The sequence below is a fragment of the Cibotium barometz genome, chromosome 3 (assembly GCF_041138505.1).
Source record: "Cibotium barometz isolate CiBa-2024 chromosome 3, ASM4113850v1, whole genome shotgun sequence".
Taxonomy (NCBI): Eukaryota; Viridiplantae; Streptophyta; class Polypodiopsida; order Cyatheales; family Cibotiaceae; genus Cibotium; species Cibotium barometz.
Window position 1 is genome coordinate 63,801,966 of NC_141048.1, and position 21,467 is coordinate 63,823,432.

Consider the following 21,467-nt stretch of genomic DNA (forward strand, 5'->3'; position numbering starts at 1 on the left):
TAATCTGCAACACAAAGGTTCATGTGTCTTTTCAGAGCATAGGGATACTACACATGCAACTGCATTTAAAGCCTCGCAATAGCTTTTTATTCCAAAGTGAGCTTGGTTGATACATAGGGCATCCCTTACAGCTACGATAGTAAAGACGTAAAGTAATGGAAATTGTGAAGCATTTCACTAAGGCACTGATCAACAAAGAAGGCTTAATATGTCAATGCATGGTAGGGTTGCAAAGTTGCCTCAAGATCTGATCCAGTGACAAATACAAGGGGATGCAAACTCATGATTTGCCATAAGATATGAAAAGTCATTTGTCCCAAAGGAGCGTCTAAGTGTGGCATCACATAGAGGATGCTATCTTTTGTTGAACTTTGGGTCTTGGATATATTGTGTCGTCAATCAATGGCTTCTGGCAACAAATAGGTGTTTGAACATTAGGATAGAAACTTCTTGTGGTGGCAATGTCTCTACGTGTGTCTTGATTTGGTGGACTTGTGCTTACTTCTTGGATTTTGGCCCTTGAGCTTTGTGTCGTCCAATGCTTTGAAAGAATGGTGTATGGAGTATCTCAATTTGCCCTTGGGGCTGAATCGTCCATGAGACCAATGATGATGCAATATGTGAGGTAGCGGTGCGAGATAGAAATGGCATTCTTTTTTTTTTTTGGAAGAACGATCCTTCTATTAGTTAATGAGAAAACGCCATAAGGCTACAAAGCTCACCTCACAAGGAGGGATAATAAACACAGTGAACACCAGAGCTCCACCCTCGTGGCTGGCCGCTCTCTGGGGGGGGCTACCTAGTAATACATGCGGGAGGTGAGAAGAGCCAAACTGGAGGCCTGTAGTGCCAAGTGACATCCTCACCCCTCGCGATGAGGAAGGGGCCAGGCTGCCAAGTGCAGAGGAACGCCTTGCGGTGATCTCTCATGCGATCCGAGTCGCCCTGAAGTTTCCCCCAGTGTCCTCTCAAGGTATGAATGATGTCCACCCAGAGGGCCTGTATGACCTCTGCCGGTGGAGTCGCCTGGCGGTCTATGGCCTCCCTGCATCGGGCTCTCCATATGTGCCAAGCCGTCATGCTGCTGATCATCTCCCATCTGTGCCCGTCCCCCTCCTGGGAGACTGCCGAAGAGAAGTCTGGCGTCGGAACCACCGCCATCGGCCTGTCACACTGCCAGGGACGTCCTCGTATCCAAGGGCCGGGCCGCTGTCCGTGGCCCAAGCCACCGCACCCCACGTCACCATCATCTCACCTGGCGAACCTACAAAAACCATCCTGAGAGCGCGTTGCCAGACCTGCTGTGCCTGTGGGCAATCCCATAAGCAGTGCCGCTGCGACTCCTGTGCATGGCCGCATCGGGGGCAGGACGCTGGGTGTCTGTCAAAAGCTAGCCAAGCCCCCACAGCCAGTCCTCTATGCGCTGTAAGCCAGAGAAAAAGCGTCACCTTCCGGGGCCGGAAGCTGGCCCAAAGGCGCTGCCAGAAGTCCCTAAGGAAGGCAGGGGAGAGCCCCTCTCGCCGCCAATGCTCGGCCGCCGCCGGGGTGCCCGCTATCCTGTGCCTCTGGATCCGCCGCCCCAGCCTTGCTGTGTACTGAAAAAAGGGGGTGCCTGGGCTGGTAGGGGCCGAGTAGGAATCTCGCCAAAGCCACTCGCCTGGATCCCACTGAAGGCGAATAAGAGGCCTGCTGTCCCAAGCCCATAATCTCCAAGAATAGTCCTCCCCTATCGAGGCCGGTGAGGGGTCTACATGCCACTGTCTCTGATGAAAGCCGACCACCCACACCCTCTGAAAGATACAACCCTGGAACTCATCCAAATCTAGTCGGGGCCTCTGAAGCTGGCCTCCCTCTCCCACCTCGAAGGTGAGTGGGGCGACTCTCTCTGTTGAGCCGCAGACCGCTAGAAGGATCTCATGCCGAGTAAAGACGCCCATCCACTGTGGAGGTGGAGGGTCCTGTACTGGAGTCCGCCACTCCCGGGGGATGGCCGCCTCAATGTCCTGCCTCATCAACTCTCTGCCCCTCATCCCGCTGAGTCTCCTCTCCTGGACCTCTAGAGGCAGCTCTGCTGAAAACATATCCAGTCGTCTAGGGACTGGGCCGGAACTCAACGGGCCCCACGACACGTGGGATCGCGATCCAACCATATGACCACTGGGAAGTCGGATCAAGGGGTTCCAGATCAATGGCTGCCTCAGGCGCTCCTCATCGGTGCCCGGGGGAGACTGGAAGAGTGACGGCCTTAGATGCTCCCAGGCCCTCAGAAGGCTAGCTGCAAAACGCTCCTCGAAGCCAAGGCCCACTCCTCTGGATCGCTGCTCTGTAAAGATCCACCTGATGCTGGGGGTCCAGGGGCCGCTAAGAGAAGGAGTGCGGCTGAGAATCTTGGAAACAAGAAACTCCTTCCACGGCTCAGCTGGTAGGAGGCCACGAACCACCAACTTGCCAAGCAAAGCCCGGCTCTGACAAATAGGATCAACTATGCCCAGGCCGCCTCTCTCCCTCGGCTGAGTGATCACAGCCCATGCCACCTTGGCCCTGGCGGGTCGCCCGTCGCCACCGGACCAAAGAAAGTTCCTGATGAGCCTCTGCACCTGGCCAATGCACGCCCGAGAGAAGGCCCAGCAAGAAGTGATGTACCACATGGTAGCAAGCAGAACCTGGTTGGCCACAACCACTCGGCCAGCCAGAGATAAACGAGCGGTACTCCAATACAGAAGCTTCTTCCGAATGCTCAGAAGAAGGGGGGCTATCTGCTGCTCCGGAGATATGTCGATGCCCACATAGCATCCCAAATAGCGCACTGTAGTGCCGGGGGGCAGCCACTGAAACCCATCAACTGGCCTCCAAGTCCAGGGGGGCACAGAACTGACCCACAACCCACACGACTTGTGCCAGTTGATCAAAGCGCCCGAGGCTCTGCAAAACCTGTCCATGGCGGCTGAGGCGAAGCGGCGGAGGTTCTCCTCCCCTCCCTGAAGATAGACAGCAGTGTCATCCGCAAACTCCGAGTCTAGGAGCTCCTCCGAGGTGCGGATGGGGAGCTGGAGGCCCCGCAAACCTGTATCCTGTGCCGTCAAGAAAGTGCTCATGGCCTCCGCCACAAAAAGAAAAAGAAAGGGCGCCAAGGGGCACCCCTGCCGCACCGAGCGCGAGAGCTGGAACCTCTCTCCGCGCACGCCCTGTATCAGCACCTGGCTATGAGCCGATGTGTAGAGTGCAGAGACCCCACGGATCCACTGAGGGGGGAAGCCAATCCTCTCCATAGTGCCTTCCAAGAAGGCCCAGTCCACCCGATCATATGCCTTCTCGAAGTCGAGTAGGAGCACTGCCAGATCCTCCTGCCGAAATCTAGCCAAAGCCGTAGCCTCCCAGAAAGAGAAGATGTTATCCAGGATGCTCCTATCTTGGATGAAGCCTGTCTGCGTGGAGTGGATGATGTCCGGAAGGTGAGGCTGAAGCCGCCTGCTGATCGCCTTAGCTAGGACCTTGTAGGCTGTGCCTAGCAAGGTGACCGGTCTCCACTGTCTAATCTCCAGTCTGTCTCCTTCCTCTTTGGGGATCAAGTGGATCAACCCCTCTACCATGTTGTCCGGCATGTCTCCCAACTCCATGATCTCCTGGAATGCCAATCTGAAACCCCTATGCAAGAGACCCCAGTACATCTGGAAGAAAGCCACTGAGAGACCGTCCTCTCCTGGGCATTTGCCCCGAGGGAGTGCCTGAAGAGCCTCCTCCAGTTCCGTATCCGAGAAGGGGGAGAGAAGGGAGTGCTGCAAATGGGCAGGCACAACCGGTCTCGTGAAGCTCCAGACTGCCTCCCGAGCCTCTCTCACCCTGTCATCTGCTGGCTCAGCAGAGAGCAGATCCCTGTAAAAATCTGTGGCGATCGCCCGAACCCTGGGGGGATCCACCACTACCTGGCCACCATCAGCCTGCCGGAGACGCCTGAGACCCTCTCGTCTGAAGCGAGGCCCTGTCGCCTCAAAGAAATCTCGAGTCACTCGGTCTCCAGCCTGTGTCCAAAAAGAAGCCCGAGCATGGAATCGGAACTCCACCCTCCTCTCCTCGACGATGGATTTGATCTCTGTGCGAGCTGACTCCATGTGCTCTGTAATCCAAGGGCTCGTAGGATCCCTCTCCTGAAGTCTCTGAAGGGAAGCTAGACTCCTCCGCAGGCTCCTCTCCTGCTCTCTGAAAGCCTCCAGACGGTCCAGGGCAGCCTGTCTGAGCATCCTACTGATCTCCTGCAAACCCCTATCAAGATCGCTGGCTGCCGATCCTCTCCTGAACTGAAGCTCCTGCCAGACCTGCTCAACTCTGGTCGCAATCTCGGGCTCCTCTATGAGACAATCTGGAATCCGGACGCTCTGGCCTCGCTCTCCTCTCGTAGGGTCCTCGATCTGGAGAAGCACTCGAAAGTGGTCTTAAAACGAGGAGCCTGCAAGTATACCCATAGTGCCACCTCTATCGCAAGCCCACTCATCAATGTAAAACCTGTCGATGCGGGAAAGGTTAACTCCTGTGGCCCGTCTATCCGAGCGCGAGAAAGATAAACTCCCCTGCAACCTGCCAAACTCCGCCGAGAGAGTCCACGGATCCTGGCCTCTCACCTGCAGCACTAGTTCCTCCCAGGCAGCGAGCTCCGGCCCATGAATGGTCTCGTGGCTGCCCCCCATCCTGTCCGCTGCATCCTCCAGCATGTTGCAATCCCCCCCTAGGCACCAATGGTCTGCCATGGGGAGGGACTCCCTAATGGTGCTCCAGAACTCAGCTCTCCCGGTCGCCCCATTAGGGGCGTAGAAGTTGAGGAAGCCAATGCGGTCTTTCCCAACCCGAAGGATGATCCACTGCGCTCGACCCTGGACCAGAGTGCCAGAATCCACAACCTCGGATAGAAGCTGCTCGCTGACTGAGATGCATACTCCACCCTGGTTCCCCTGGGAGCCATATACCGGTGACCAAAAAGTGTGACTCCTGCCTGGCAAGATCTTTCCGCAGGTGCGAGTACGCCCGGCAGAAAGGTGGTGCTCCTGGATGAAAAGGATATCTATGGGTCCTCCAACGAGAGCCCTCTGGTGGATCTCCTGGCGAAGTCTGCCCCGACCAATGTAGCAGCGAGGTCCACCAAGACCCTGGATGTTCCATGAGAGGATCCTCATGGATGAGCTATGGCAAGTGAAGCAGCCGCCACTGGCTCACCCCTCTCAGCCGGCCCGGATGAGCTGCCCTCCACTCTGTGAGTCTTGGGCGTCGGCTTGGAGGGAGAATAGTCACTGTCTGTCCGGGTGCGGAGTCTCTCCAAAAAGAGGGTGACATGTCTCTGTGTCCAGCTCCAAAAAGAGGGTGACATGTCTCCGTGTCCAGCTCCACTCCACCTTCGCCCTGTCCAGGGCATAGGCGTGAGACCAATCCTCGGCATATATGTATCTAAAGGTAGGCTGCATCCTCAGGGCGGCGTGGAGGAGAATCAGTAGCACCGCCTCAATTGAGGTGTGGACCAGATCCGCCCGCCAATCTCCTATACCAAACAAGCTCATGCGGGCTGAGTGTAATCTGGTCTGCAATAGCTCCGTGAGCCCCAAGTCGTTGAAGTGGTGAGAAAACTCCAGTATCTGATCACGCAAAACTTCCTCTACAGAGTTGCAATCCCATGCTGTGCCTAGGGCAACACTGAGAGGAAAGGAGAAGGCCACCATGCTGCTCACTACTGAAGGAGAACGAGAGGGATGGCACACCACGCAAACTCGCAAGGGCGCGACCAGTGTCTCGAACGGGCCAGCATCCAGCTGGAGACACCTGAAAAAGTCGTAATCCACTGGGAGCCCCATCACACTCGCAGGGGCCCCCCAGGGGAGGCTGGAGAGAACTCTGTGATGGGCGAAGCTAGGATCGCCATCTCCACCGGCCCGGAGTGGCGGTGGAACAGCCGCTGAACTGAACTCTGGCCTACCCAGCTGCGCTGCCCCGAGGCAGTGGGTGGTCTGGAGGAGTATCCTGGAGAGGCCGAGGGAGGGATGGTAGCTCGCGGAGAGGAGGGGGGAGAGCGAGGAGAGGATGGAGAGGCATCTGCCCGAGGAGAGGTGTCAGGGGGGGCCGCCGGGGGAGGGGGGAGGGGGGGAGAGGGGGGGGTGAAAGGAGTGCTCTCTGAGTGAGGGGAGGAGGGGCCGGGGGTCGCAAAGTGCGGCCCGGGATCCTCAGGAATCTGCTCCATGGAGGGGGCGGGGCCCCCCGCCGGGGGGAGGCGAGAGCGGGGTCTCCACGTGGGGGGCTCCACCGGCGGCCTCAACGGGCACTGAGACTGAATCCTCGTCCATCGGGGTGGGACCTACTGGCCGCCTATCCCTGACTGGAGCATAAGTGCGGGTAGGTGCCTGTCCGCTAGCCGGAGTCGCCTGTCCGCCAGCCTGTGCTGCCTGTTGGGCGTCTGCGAGACGGTCCCTGCGGGCCGGGCGTTTCCGCCGGCGAACCTCCTGCCATCCGCCAGCCTCCTAGGTCTGCGCGGCATCCTCCGCCGGGGCATGCTCGTCAGATGATGGCGCCTGCTGAGATGAGCCAGGGATGTCCGATCTCAGAGGTGGATGGCCACCCCTCGGGCCTCCTGAAGGGGGTCCAGAGGCGGCAGAGCGTGAAGGATGAACCCCCTTGCGGGGACAGGCGCGTGCGAGGTGGCCCATCTCCCGACAGATGTAGCACTGGCCGGGGAGGCCCGAATACTCCACGCGCTGTATCAGATGTCCTCCAGAAAGACAAGGGAGGAGGATCGTCTTCGGGAGGGACTCCGGCGATGGAACCACAACGCGAATGGCCGGGAGTCCTGCTGCCCGAGCTATCACTGAAGCCGCTGTCTGAGGCATCTCCACCACCTGCCCAAACGCCTTGCCAATGGGGCAAGTACTCCCTGTGTGGAGTCCAGGAAAGCAGATAGTGATGGGGAAACCTGTTGCGTCTGCTAGCGGGTCAGAAGCGGGGTCGAAACCGTGAGTCCATCGCGCCAGGAACGCCCAGGATGAGCGGAGGGCAATGGGGCTCCGAGCCAGCACCGTCTGAGCTGCCTGGGGGGACTCGAAATCCACCTGGTAGTAGCCACGTCCCAAAAAATCGACGCTGACGATCTTGGCAGGCATGCCAACGAGGCTGCCTTGCAGAAGGTCGCGAAGCTCTCTCCGCATCGGACGGCTACCCACTATCTTGCAGACCAAGGAGGAGGCCTCAAGAGCGGATACTGTGGAAACAAACAACTGATGATCTGCATCTGTGAACTCCAGACGGAGACCGGAATCGGCAGGGGTAGTCGGAGCGGCTTCCATGGAGTCCTCCAGAGGGAAAAGGCCAGAGACCGGGGTCACCAATGGGAGGGGCACAGCCCTACGAGGAAACGGAGAGGCGGAAGGAGAGAGGATAGCAGAGCGGGGGGGGGGGGGAGGGGGGAGCTGAGGCGGGGGAGCTAGCAGTGGGAGGAGGGGCGAGACGGAGGGGGAGGTGAGGGAGAAGGCGGGGGGAGGAGCCGCGAAGCGGAGGAGAAGGCGGGGGGGGAGAGATGGCGGGGAAGAGAAAGTGGGGGAGGAAGCGAAGAAGGAGGCGGGGGGGAGAGATGGCGGGGGAGGAAGCGAGGAAGGAGGCGGGGGAGGAGAAGGAGGGGGGGAGAGAGATGGCGGGGGAGGAAACGAGGAAGGAGGCGGGGGAGAGAGGCGGAGGAGAAGGGGGGGACAGGCGGGGGGGGAGAGGGGGGCGCGCGGTGGCGAGAAGCTGCAGGGGGAAGGTAGACGGGAGGGGGATGAGGCGGAGCTGACAGGGGGCAGATCTAGAAATGGCATCCTTACAATACAATGTAAATGATAAGAGTTGATTCAATAGGATCCAAACTTGTGGATTGTCCTTAGATATAAAAAGTCGATTGTCACGGAGGAGTGTCCATGGAGGGTGGTCTCTTTTGTTGAGCTTTGAGGCTTTGATGTGTTTTGTGTGTTGTTAATTGATGGCTTCTAGCAACAAATAGGTGTTTAGACGTGAGGATGGAAACTTCTTATGGATGGTTGCAATGTCTCTCTGCATGTCATGATCTAGTGCGCTTATATTTGCTTCTTGCCATCCATGATGTATGGAGTGTCTCAATTTGCCTCTTCTTCTTGCTTCCTTTGTTCCTTCATTATGTAGTTTCTTTGTCTTTGTATCTCATGCAAAAAAGGTGACACCTTTTTTCCTCCACAAAGAGGGCTAAACCCCCTCTTGATTGGATGGTGAAAGAAACCTCCAATTTCATTGAAGGATGGCACATAAGGTAGTACTATGAAAGAGGCCGAGGAAGTGGAAGGTATAAGCCCTTAGAGAGGGATGCTTGATATTATTATAGAGGTGTGTAAATGTGTGTGTGTGTGTGTGTGTGTGTGAGAGAGAGAGAGAGAGAGAGAGAGGTCCTAATCTTTCAATATAGATTTAGAAATTAAGCTAGTAGCATGATTAGTAAGAGCAAGAGAATACACCTAGATTATGCAAATATTAATACTAATGTCACGTACGCTGTAACGCCCGTGACCGACGGCGGCAGACCAGATGGCCATGTCCGGGGTTCAGTGGGAGAGGACGCCCATGCGGAGTCATAAGCGGCCAGGCTAGTGTGGACGGCAGGCCACACACTATATAGCCTGGGGGGTGAGGGGCTTCAAACGAGACCCTCACCCAGTACATCTGACTACAGAGAGCTCATACTCAAGTTGAAGGGAATCGATGCATTCCAAACATTGAGGGGCTTCAAACGAGGCCTAACAAATGATTATCTTGAGTATGTAGAGCCCTTGCAGCCTAAGGACCTCTCTCAGGCCATCAAGTATGCGCAAATCTATGATGACATCAAGCGCCGTGGTGCGCGAGATGGAGCAGGGAGATCAGTGGATAAAGAAAAAAGGTGTCGGGGTTTAAAAGAAAGGGTTTCCGTAGTGAAAAATCAAGGGAGAGAACGGAGAGGAGTCAGGAGGTCGTTGGTCTAAAAAACCAAGACCCTTCAAGAAAAAACGAAGTTCTGAAACCCACAAAAAGGAGCAGTACTTGCAAGCACAAAAGGAAAATCGTTGCTTCAACTGCAATGAAGTGGGGCACAACAAGGCTGATTGCCCAAAGTTAAAAGCAAGCACTAGTAGCAAGGCGCCTAAGAGCGATGGTAAATCCTCTAGGCAGTTGCACACGGTGCAGACGCTACCTCTCAGTGCCGGAGAGTTCAGAGAGGTTACGGTGAGTCATTGTGAGACGAGCGTCACGCTTGTTGAGTGACACCAGCTATGTGGCAGCCTAGTGTTGGTCCGCATGACATGGTGCGCATGTATGGCACCATAGGTGGCCGTAGAGTCACTGTCACGCTTGTTCAGTGACACCAGCTATGTGGCAGCCTAGTGTTGGTCCGCATGACATGGTGCGCATGTATGGCATCATAGGTGGCCGTAGAGTCACTGTCTTTATAGACGATGGGGCTAGCCACTTGTTTTTGAACTATTCATTGGTCAAGAAGTTGAAATTAAAAGAGACCGCAAGTGACCATGAGTATAACGTTGGTTTGGCCAATGGTTATGATAAAAAGGTATGGAATACCGTGGTCTTGGGAGTCCCTTTGATCATGCAGGACTATGAGGCCGTGATTGACTTCCAGGTCATGCATTTGGCTAGAGCAGATGTTTACTTAGGCAGGGAGTGGCTGTATAGCCTCGGTCCTAGCCTAATTCGGAGTTATTTACACAACACATTACAGTTTGAGTCTGGGGGTAATATCATCACCCCACAGGGAGACCGTAGTGTCCCCTTTTCACCACTTATATCATCGCTCGAGTTATGCCACGCGGTCCGCATCGGCCAGCAGGTAGCACAAGTATACGCTTGTTACCCTCTTGTAAATTCTGTTTCCGTAGTAGCTGAAACTGAAAGTAATGTTTGCGTAGACAAACATGGAAAACAAAGCCTTGGAAGAGACCCACTGTTTTTTGAAAACCCTGTTTGGCATGCATGTGATGATGAAACAACAAAGTCCAAGGCAAAACAGACTCTAAAAACAAAGTACGTAGATGCTTTGAAAAGTTTATTGCAGGAATTTCAAGATGTCTTTCCTACAGAGCTTCCAGATGGTTTACCACCATCAAGGGAAGTAGACCATGGCATCGAAGTTATGCCTCGGTCCAAACCAATAAGCAAGCCTGCTTATAGGTTGAGCCACTCCGAGGCACAGGAGGTGGAAAAGCAGTTGACCGAATACTTAGAGAAAGGGTTTATTTGCCCTAGTTCGAGTCCTTGCACATCACCGATTCTTCTGGTAAAGAAGAAAGACGGTTCTATGTGCATGTGCATAGATTATCGGGCTCTTAATCAAGTCACGATTAAGAATAAGTACCCTATGCCATGTATGGACGAGTTGTTTGATCAACACTATGGGTCGAAATATTTCTCTAAGATAGACCTGAGATCTGGGTATCATCAGGTTAGAATTAAGGTTGAGGATGTTGCGAAGACAGCATTCAAGACACGATTCGGTCACTTTGAGTTTTTGGTTATGCCGTTTGGGCTAACCAATGCTCCAGCGACTTTTATGACGCTGATGGACAGTGTTTTACGTCCATACTTAGGAAAATTCATAGTAGTTTTCCTAGATGATATTCTTGTGTACAGCAAAACGCGTAAAGAACACTTGGCACATTTGCGATTAGTGTTCCAGTTATTGCGACAACACAAGCTATTTGCGAAGGAGAGCAAATGTGAATTTTTTGAAAGAGAAATTCACTATTTGGACCACATTATATCCGCCCATGGTACGCAGATGGAACCTGAGAAAGTGGAAGCTATTCTCAAGTGGCTAGCCCCGAAAAATCTCGAAGAACTGCAGATTTTTCTTGGCATGTCGGGGTTTTACCGACAGTTTGTAAAGGACTACGCGAATATCGCAGTCCCGTTGAGACGGATCAATTGTGCACAAAAACAAATAATATATGTTGGGAGGGAGACCAACAAAAGAAGCTTCGAAAAACTTAAGGTAGCCATAACAGCTGCACCTGTTTTGACTATAGTTGACGCTACTGAGCCGTTTGTCTTGGAGACAGACGTTAGTGGTGAGGCCATTGGAGCCGTGCTTTTGCAAAGGGGACGCCCTGTTGCATTTGACAACAAAAATTAGATAGGGCTCAGCGTAACTACTCAGCTTACGAGCGGGAGTTACTGGCCATCGTACATGCACTTAAGAAGTGGAGACACTATTTATATGGTGCCACTTTTGAAGTACGTACGAATCACGAACGCTTGACATGGCTTTCGAGTCAAAACAAGTTGAAAGGTCGGAAAGCTCGGTGGGCGGAGCTCCTACAGGAGTTTCACCTTCAGATTCGCTACCAAAGGGGTAAATATAATGTTGTGGCGGATGCACTTAGCTGCATGCCACAAATTAATGAGTTAAGCTTTACGGTTTTCAAGAATGAGTTCTTGGAATCACTCCGTGGCTTGTGTGAGCATGATCCTGTCTTTACAGAGGTCTGGCGCGCTGTACGCATACGCACTTTGTCACAGCCGCGCCCACCTTCCTCGCCAGCACGTAATGCTAGTTCGGAGAGACTGACCGTAGGTGCGGCGGGTAGCGAAGCGAGAGTTAGTCCGGAGAGGCTAGCCGAGTCTTCGGGGTATAGTTTTGAGCCGACTCAGATGTAGGTCCTTCATCACCTTTGTTTTCCGACACGGTTTCAAAGGATGATGCTAAACTTCGTCAGGGGGAGAAGTATGCTAACTACTCCATTGACGACGGGTACTTACTCTACAAGGGTAGGGTGTGTGTACCAACTATTGGTGACTTTCGAGCATGCATTCTTAGAGAAAGTCACGATAGTCCAAGTGCTGGTCATCCCGGGATACAAAAGACCTATGCACTAGTCAAACGGCAATTTTATTGGCCTAGTTTGTTCAAGGACGTCCAGACTTATGTGCTGCAATGCAATAAGTGTCAGGTCAATAAGCATGAAAGGCTAAAGGTTGGGGGCTTGCTCCATCCTTTAAGCATTCCTCAAGGGAAATGGGAAAGCATTTCCATGGATTTCATCACCGGTTTACCCACGACAAGTCGAGGAAATGACTCGGTCTAGGTGGTGGTGGATAGGTTAACCAAGATGGCAAAGTTTATTGCCACGAAGAAAATTGTTAAAATGCCAGAGTTGGCAAAACTCTTTATTGAACATCTCTACAAGCTATATGGCCTCCCCGCAGATATAGTGTCAGATAGAGATAGAAAGTTCAACAGCCACTTTTGGGAGGGAAGTCTTCAAAAAGCTGGATACTACTCTGAGTATGAGTACGGCGGACCATCCGGAGTCTGATGGTCAAACAGAAAGGGTTAACCAAATACTCGAGGATATGTTGCGTTCTTATGTAAGTAAGAAGCAATCAAATTGGGAAGAATATTTGCCCATATTGGAGTTTGCTTATAACAGCTCCAAGCATTCAGCGATGACGACGACTGGTTTTACACTATTCATGTTAATGTAAGGATTCCAGGCGAGATCTCCAATGGCTGTAGGCCTAGAAAAGGAGAAGATTCAATCTGTCAAGGATTTCCTTGAAGATATGAATGATATGCTCAGAGCCGCACGTGAGAGCATTCGTAGCGCTCAGGATCGCGCTAAAACTTATGCGGATAAAGGACGTAGAAAGGTGACCTTTGCAGAAGGTGACTTTGTATTCCTCAAGGTTCCTGCGCAGTCAAAAACCATGAAAACGGGAAAGTGTGATAAACTTTCTCCGAGATATTGTGGTCCTTTTAAAATCCTTAAGAAGATTGGGGACGTAGCATATAAACTTGAGTTACCGGAGAGTTCTCAAGTCCATCATGTCTTCCATGTCAGTAAACTAAAGAAATCAGTTCACGGGTTAGAGAACGCAGTTTCTCCAGAGATTTTGGTGGACTTGATAGAGCCACCAAAGATACCACATGAACTTGAAAAGATTCTACAGTATCGTGACAGACAAACCCGACATAAAGTGTACCAGGAGGTACTTGTTAAATGGACAGATAGGGATGAGGAGGTAGCTACCTGGGAACGCCGTAGTGCAATTTCCAAAAGGTTTCCCTAGTTTGTTTTCGAGGACGAAAACTCTTCTTAAGGGGGGGTAATATCACGTAGGCTGTAACGCCTGTGAGACCGACGGCAGACCGGATGGCCATGTCTGGGGTTCAGTGGGAGAGGACGCCCATGCGGAGTCATGGGCGGCCAGGCTAGTGTGGACGACAGGCCACACACTATATAGCCTGGGGGGTGAGGGGCAATCCTCATTCTTCCTCTATGGCTGGGTGGAGAGCCAGAGGCCGTCCCCTCCTGTGGTAACGCCCGTAGAGCGGCGTTACGGATATCTAACAACTAATTTGAGAAAAAAAACAAGAGAGTAGTCATGGGTTGGACTACCAATAAAGCAAGGCCTAGACCTTACTTGGCTAATTTGGAGAACTATGAAAATATCTACCTTGGTGTCTTTATAACCAAAGAACATTCTCACAAAAAGTCTTCACAAATTGAGTGCATACAAAGACGTCCACAAAACTCGAAAAGTAGGCTCAAAATAGTGGAACCTTTGTACATCATATCCACTTGATGTGTAAGGAATACTTTTGTCTAATCCAAGGCTAACTCCTAATTTGGAATAGTTATTCCATGTCCCAAAACCTTTTACAATTCCATAATGTTGTCCTAAAAAATAAAGGGCAGGACATCAACAAAGGGATCAATGTACTTTTAAATAAGGGATCGATGTACTTTGAAAAGTATTAATACAAGTACTTCAAGTAGAAGCAATCTTTGACGTCTTATACTTGAGCTATGAGAACCATATAAGTTGAATAGCAACCTTAAGTATGTTAAACCCCATGACATTGGATTGATCATTGTGGATGTAAAGCTAAACATGTAGAATCATTCCTTGGGTTATAAAAAATGGATCATGCATCCCCAATGGTATCCACTTGATCTTCACCACTTTCCATCAAGCTTGAATGGCATCATGAGTACAAAGATGTAGAATCTTCAACTCAAGCATATCATAAAGCATTTAGGACATGTCCATACATAGCACCAATACTTCAAGGTGATAACACCCATGAAAGCATAATGTGATTGAGTTAGATGTTGCTTGAACTAAATCTCTTGAAATTGGTCCTACATAAAAAAAGGAATCGACATGCATTCCATTGCAATGGAAAATGCAATCATAGCGGCACATCACCCAAGCATCTTGGACATATGAGAAAGGTAATGTTCCTAATGAATTACAAATTTCATTTCCCTCCTCTTTCATTTTTCTCTCTTTGACTTCCCTCCCCCCCTTCTTCGACTTCAGAAATCGATTTTGTCATATCTCTTCATTCTTTGGTTTGTTTTTGGGCAAATTTTCATAGTCCTTTTATAACCTCGCTCGACCAAGTTCTGATAAAACTTTTAAAAAGTTTGCACGAAAACACATAGATATAATCACGCATTATCATAACGTCCACTTAGAAACCCTCCCTTGAAAACTGGTTCATTAATCAAAGATTTTTGAGTAAGAAGAAAGGACTTTTGAGTAAGGGAGGACTTTTCATTTGTCATCATTAGTATCTTCATTGATGTATTAGAGAGGTACAAATCTTACTTTCCTGTTATAAGTTGGTTATTCTTTTGGTTTAAATTTTCTATTATTAAAAAGATATGATAGAATCTCATTTGAATGTTGGTGTATGCAAGTGTATACACATAGTATTGTAATGGTTAAGTGCACATTTTATATTTTAATCATCTGATATGGTAAAATATGGGTTATGTTATATTACTATACATGACATTATGGTACTGCCTTTGAAGCTTTCTATCAGCAAAATTGTTGGATATTGAGCAATGAAGGCATTAAGACATCCAAAGGTTAGCAGTGTTACAACGAATATTCACTTAAGTTCCTTTTTTTTTCTTTTTCTTTTTTTGTCTTGTTTTGTGTACTTCTTTCTTCATATGAAAAGGTGTACAAAAAAAACATCACTTTTTGGTGCAAAAGTCCTACTGATAATTAGATGAATCATTTCTTGGGTGAGCAGTGGGATATTAAGGTAACCAATGATTATGATATAATTACGTGATGAGTTACTAAGACATATGTTACATTTCGGTGAGTACACTTTATTTGTAATGCATAAAAACAAATGAAATCTATGTTTCACTAATGGTTTGCATTTCACTAATGTAGTATGTGTTCCATGATGAATAGGTACTTCATTAGGCATAAAACATTATGCATGGTTTTGAGATATAGAAGATGAAGACTCCAATGGATTAGTTTAGACTAAAGAAACTCGAGATTATACATTCTGTGTTGGTGAAGGTGGATGATGTCATTTGGGAAGGTCATGACGTAGTTATGTTCAGCATAGAGAGGGACTGGCCTCCTGCCTTTATTAGGCGACGTCCCATAAACTTTTATTTCAAGATGGAAGATTAGGGATAAAAATGAACGCTTTTGGTTCGTACTCAACCACTTGCTCTAACACTGGCTCTAGTTTAACATGTACCTTCCTCATAAGCTCTTTGGCTTGTTTCATTCTCTCTTTCTCCAACATGGGGATAGGGTACTCCTTGAGTTTTTTGAAAGGTTTTCATAGTTCATGGGTTTCTCTTCTTTGGGAAGAGCGGATTTGAGTGGGAGATTGGTGGTTGCCTTTACAGGGGAGGTAGCTTCAAAGCTCTCATCCAAACCAATTTCAATAGTCATGATGTCGTTTGTGGATTGCATTTACGTGTGATCTTTGAGGTCTTCTTTTTTTGGATTTCTGGTTTTGGTCCATTGGCCTTTTTTGGGGATGCTTTGTGCTACAACCTTTGGGACTTGTGCTTTTGGCTCTAGGGTTACTATCTTCAAGGTTAAAGATCGAGCTTTCAGCTTTTTCATTGCCTTGGATGTTTCTTTGGCTTCGTCCTTGTCTTGGCTTGGAGCCTTGTAATTGCATTAAGAAGGACTGTGTGAATGAGTCCTCCTTGTATGATTTTAACAAGTTAAGACTCATCAAAGTGGAGGCATATGCTTCTACCATGGGGGTGATTATCACTCTGTTGGGGCAATCACCATGGGGGCGATTATCACTCTGTTGGGACAATCCTTTGTAAGCATAGTCAAATTTGGACTTATAGCATGTGCCCCTATAAAGAATTATGTTGGGACTGGGCATCACGAGATTCAGAGTGCCAGGATTACTCGGGGGATCTCCTACCCAAGAGCTAGTTTGATCTAATTTTTGGTGATTTTGTGATTTTTAAGATTTGATAGAATGTGTTAAGTGTTTCTAATATTAATTGATTGTGATACAACTAATTAAGTATTTTTTGATGGTTTAGTACGTTTCTACTCCACATCCCCTACCCAAGAGCTAGTTTGACCTAATTTTTGGTGGTTTTGTGATTTTTAAGACTTGATAGTGTGTTTAGTGTTTCTAATATTAATTAATTGTGATACAACTAATTAAGTGTTTTTTGATAGTTTAGTACGTTTCTACTCCACAATGCATGAACAAATTATGGAACAATATGAAATACATAAATAAAAATTGACAATTTCACTTTAGATCAACCTAATGGAGCTCAATGCTCATGTTTTTGGAGTGGATTCCACTTCTAATTACAATTACTAAGCTAATTCTTAGATTAAAGCAATGAAATCTAAGCCTCTTGGACTCCAATTTCATGTAAATCACCAAAAAAAAAAGAGTTTTGCCCTACCAATACATAAACATAGATTACCTTATTGCAAAATAAACTTAAATCAGAATGAATAAACACACACATCTAATGCTTCAAAACCGTCTGTTTTTCAGAGTATGACCTCTTAAAAAACACCAAGCAATATTGGGTGATCCCAATAGTTTGGAATGGATAGAAAAACGAAGCTAAGCCCTAGGCTAGTCCCCCCCCGGCGCGATGATGGCGCCAAATATGTTGAAGTCAAGAGCTTAACATAGCCTTGCCAAAGCATGTATCATTGGGTTTTTGCTTAGAGCTGCAACTACAACTTTCCATGTAGGTGCGTTAGCTTGTTTGTTGCATCCTCACTTTGTTGTTACACTAAAATGTTCCTTTGCCAAAAGGGTGAAAGGAGAGCTCACAAGAAAACTATTGCAAGGAAATGATTGTGTATTGCTTATAGTCAAAAAAGACTTACATACAAGTGACTAATTTTCACACTAGACCTTCCAAACTTAAAAATAGTATGACCTCTAGTACTAGTCTTAAGCAACTACGTACACTAAGTCCGTAGACTTTCCCTATTTGACATTAAACTCATGGTAAACGCTACTTTATATATTCCAACACCGTCTTACAAAAGAGAAGTGCCCGTTTGCACTGGTAAGATGGCAAAGCGTCTTATAGTAGGTTAGGTGAACGAAACCATGTAACCTACGCAGTGATTAACAACATGGATTTGCACACTTAGATCTACATTGACATGAAAAAGCCATCATTGATAAACTGTTTGCAATCTCGTAAAGGACATATGAATGACACACTAACATTTGGCCATTGAAAGGTAGGCAAAATCTTGCTTTGAAACATTGGTTGAAATCTTGCCTACTATGGATATTTTGTCCAACCATCAATTTCGCCATAAAATCATCTACTTGCAAGCACAAGTGCTCCATGTCATAACACCCCTAGAATGAAAGATCTAAGCTCTAGGTTGCGGGAATCATGCTTCTAGAAAAGTATTGTGACCAAAAATGTTAACTACATGACAATTTCTTCTTTCCTTCACGACGAAAATAAAGGCATCATTATCAAGACCATATTAAGTATGCATATTGCAAAAGAGGCTGGGAGGAAAATTGAGCTTTTGTGAAGGCTAGTCCAGCTAGGCTTTTGAAAATGTTGTCCATTTTTGACATACAATCCTTTATATCCTCAACCTTTTAACCGTAGGACCTTCAAAAATGTCTTGAACTTATTCTACCTAGCTTACTTGTGTGGCTACACTGGATTATGGCCATCATTGATTGATTTACAAATCACCCAATCCATTCTTTCAGATCTAAGCAGGAGGTGCAGCCTCGTGTGTAGCCAGGCTCGGAGTAGCTTCAGCTGCAGGCTGTTTGGTTTTCGGCTCTTCAGATGGCATGACTGGGGCGTCTTCGGTGGCCACAAAAACAGAGAGTTTGCTCAGCAAGAACACGATGGGCTCTGACATGGCACTAGGCCCATGCTTGGTTGCTGCATCACTTAAAGACTGGGCTCCAGGGCATCCTGCATTGCATTAAAACACCTCCCTATTAACACCATCATTAGCCATAATTCCATACACCACTCCCATACACTAACACCATGTATATACTTAGCTTATGATTGCTTGATGCATTCACAACCATCCAAATTCATTGTGATACATTCCTTTTTTTTATATGTGGAATGTATATTTCCATGATTATAGAGCATCTGGCAGATGTAAGCTGATGAGTATTGAACTCAAGTCCTCATGGTGGTGGAAGGCAAGACTCCCACCGGGCTCGACACCCGTGGACAGTATTTGTTACATTCTTAAACCAATCTATAGTTGATACCTTCTTAACCATTAAAATTCATCACCTTGTGCATGATTACCTCTCAAAAAATAAACGCTTTAATGCCGGTTTTACCGATCCCAACCAACTATGGGCATGAAAATGGCACATTTTTGAGCCTTAATGTTGATTGTTACCTGCATCTGAGAGCTCGATGAGAAGATTTTGAACAATTTCAATGAATTCAGTAACTCCAGATTCTGTTGGATCTTTCAGCAAACCCTGCAAAAACACAAGTTACCGTGACTATGCTGATGCCATAAGCAGTGATGCTGAGATTGTTTAGATAGTTACCTTTAATGACAATCGGTAGTAAAACATGTATGCACAAATACATGCATGCATACATAAACGTATGTTTAGTATAAGTACATGTATGTATCTTTCCATATATACATGCATGCATGTATATACATGTGTGTGTGCATGTAGGTGTGTATGTTTGTATGTACCTTGGCCTCATGTATCTTTCCATATATACATGCATGCATGTATGTACATGTGTGTATGCATGCAGGTGTGTATGATTGTATGTACCTTGGCCTCATTGCTCGAGGATTGGCCTCATGTATCTTTCCATATATACATGCATGCATGTATGTACATGTGTGTATGCATGCAGGTGTGTATGATTGTATGTACCTTGGCCTCATTGCTCGAGGATTGGTAGATGGTTACCACTTTAGTTTGAAGCTCTTCCTTCTTCTCTTCAATTTCCTTAACAATTGAGTCCTAACACAGTCAATGCTCCCTAATGAGCAGAGGCTAATGCTTGATTAATGTGAGATAGGTGCTCAAATCACAAAAGCTGATCACACCATGGGAAATCGGATATTACTCCGTATTTATCATGTATCTTTGTAAGAAAACTCATCACCTTATTGCTTGATTACCACATAATACACTAAGTAATGACGCAATAAAGCATGACTACAAAACAAATATATATATCCACTGATTATCTGACCTTTGATTTGTCAAATGATTTGCAGGCTGCCACAGCTTGGCTCTTGGGACGCTTCTTGAGGAGGTTTTTCAGCCGAGGAAGGACCTTGCTTTTCCAGTAACTCATGGTCAAAAAGCAAAAAGCAGTTTGCTAGAGAAAAGCAAAAAGCAGTGCGCAGAGGAAAACAAAAAACCAAAAAACAAAGAGCCCACTTCAATAGGACCTCCCGAATCGCTGGCCTTGCTTTCAATTGTTGGCAGAAAGACCCAATGGTGAAGACCCAACAAAGGATAGATCACAATAATGGAGTAATGGGCTAACTGGGGGCGGAAGGGGGGGTTAACCCAAAAGCAGATGATGGGCTGGAAGTTGAGAGTAAACAAAGCTGCATTTTGAGGGCATCATGGCAAAGATGCAGGCCAGCATAATGCACCCTGAGAATACATGCATTTTATGTAAATCACACAAATTATTTCCTATATATAGAGCACACATAATTACATGTACAAATTCTGTGGTATGTACCTAATACATGAGATACATATGAGAGAGAGAGAGGCCCATGGCCAGATCACCCATCATGCAATCCAAGCTGTCCCTTGGTCCCCCTTGTGTCATATAACCCACAACCCACATGCATTTTCCTCCTAAATGGCTTCCTTCAATTCCATCACCACTGTAAAGAACATGCCTTGGAAATTGAAGAACATGAATTTCACCCTCTCACCTGCCTACTTTCTACTCTAGGTACCAACTTTCATGTCCTTTCTCTAGGGAAAGAGACCCTCTAACACCTCCAAGGGTCTCTTGGTGTTAGAGGGTCTCTTTCCCTCACCTCCACACCTCCAACTTCCAAGAGTCTCACACCCACTTACATGTGCCTCTTCCTGTACATATAGCAACCATCTCTTTAAGTGGTGTGATTTTGTTAAACCTTATCCCACTAACATGAACCCTTATAAAAGACATCTAAGTTGTGGTGCTAATGTTAACCACGTTGGTTTTAACATCTTTTTGTAAAGCACCCATGCTCACATTTTGTGATCAAGGCATATATTTGTATGTGATGGCCCTAAAACTATAAAGCCACCTCACACTATGCTTGAAGGCCTATGGGATCAGCTGACTTCATTGTATTTCAAAAAAGGAGCTACTAGTTCCAGAATAGTAAAATCAAGGACTATTTTAAGTTTTGGCCGGTCAAAATGTGAAAACAACTCCATGTGCATATGACAAATTTGTAGAGCTTTTTGGATTCGACACTAATGTTTTGAGATAATCTAGAAGTCCCAATTGAGATAAGCTTATGAGCTCTTTTTCTTTTACTCTCTACTATCTCTTGCAAGTTTGTCTTGATTACATGCATGTTAGATGGAGATTTGCATGTAAAGTAGTACATGATTGATTAGATTTACAATTTACAACTTCTTATTTTCCCTTCATTAAAACCTTATGTGTTGTTGTGCATATGTTGCATGTATGTCATGTTTACATTTTTTGTGTATGTCGTTCTAATGCCACGTAGATGGAGAGGAGCATGCATTGCTTCAGATTTGTGAGATCATCTTAGACGACAATGGCTCTATTACTATCATCGGTACTGTGTATCAAGTGGCAACCATTATACGAGCGCTCTAGCTACGCAGATTGGAAAGGCCTTTGAATAGGAGGTAAGCAACACTAACCATAGAGGTTTCCATTGAGCATCACTTTTTGCTTCAAAAAATCATCTCATAATCTTGTGAAGATACATACCCTCGTTGTCGCTGCTACCTTCACGAGCATAGTTGGACAAAAACATACACAACCTTTCTCACCTGATTATATCATTGATCCTTGTAACATGATGCACTGGGGCAGATGCTCAGATGGGACAACATGGCGAGGTCTGGAGTCAACATTTTTGTGCTCCAAAATAAGGGCGTTACATTTTTTGGTGGAATTAAG

At 47.5% G+C, this 21,467-nt stretch overlaps 1 protein-coding gene across 1 annotated transcript; it reads right to left on the reverse strand.

Annotated features, from left to right (window-relative positions):
- Positions 1-17,578: 17,578 nt before the first annotated feature.
- LOC147640383 (plasma membrane-associated cation-binding protein 1-like) lies at positions 17,579-20,138 on the reverse strand. The gene is made up of 4 exons (XM_086823709.1): positions 19,542-20,138; positions 19,217-19,306; positions 18,712-18,796; positions 17,579-18,260 (listed from the first exon to the last, which is right to left on the reverse strand). The coding sequence occupies exons 1-4, from the start codon at positions 19,644-19,646 to the stop codon at positions 18,049-18,051; spliced, it is 492 nt and encodes a 163-aa protein (XP_086679835.1). The 5' UTR covers positions 19,647-20,138; the 3' UTR covers positions 17,579-18,048.
- Positions 20,139-21,467: the final 1,329 nt, after the last annotated feature.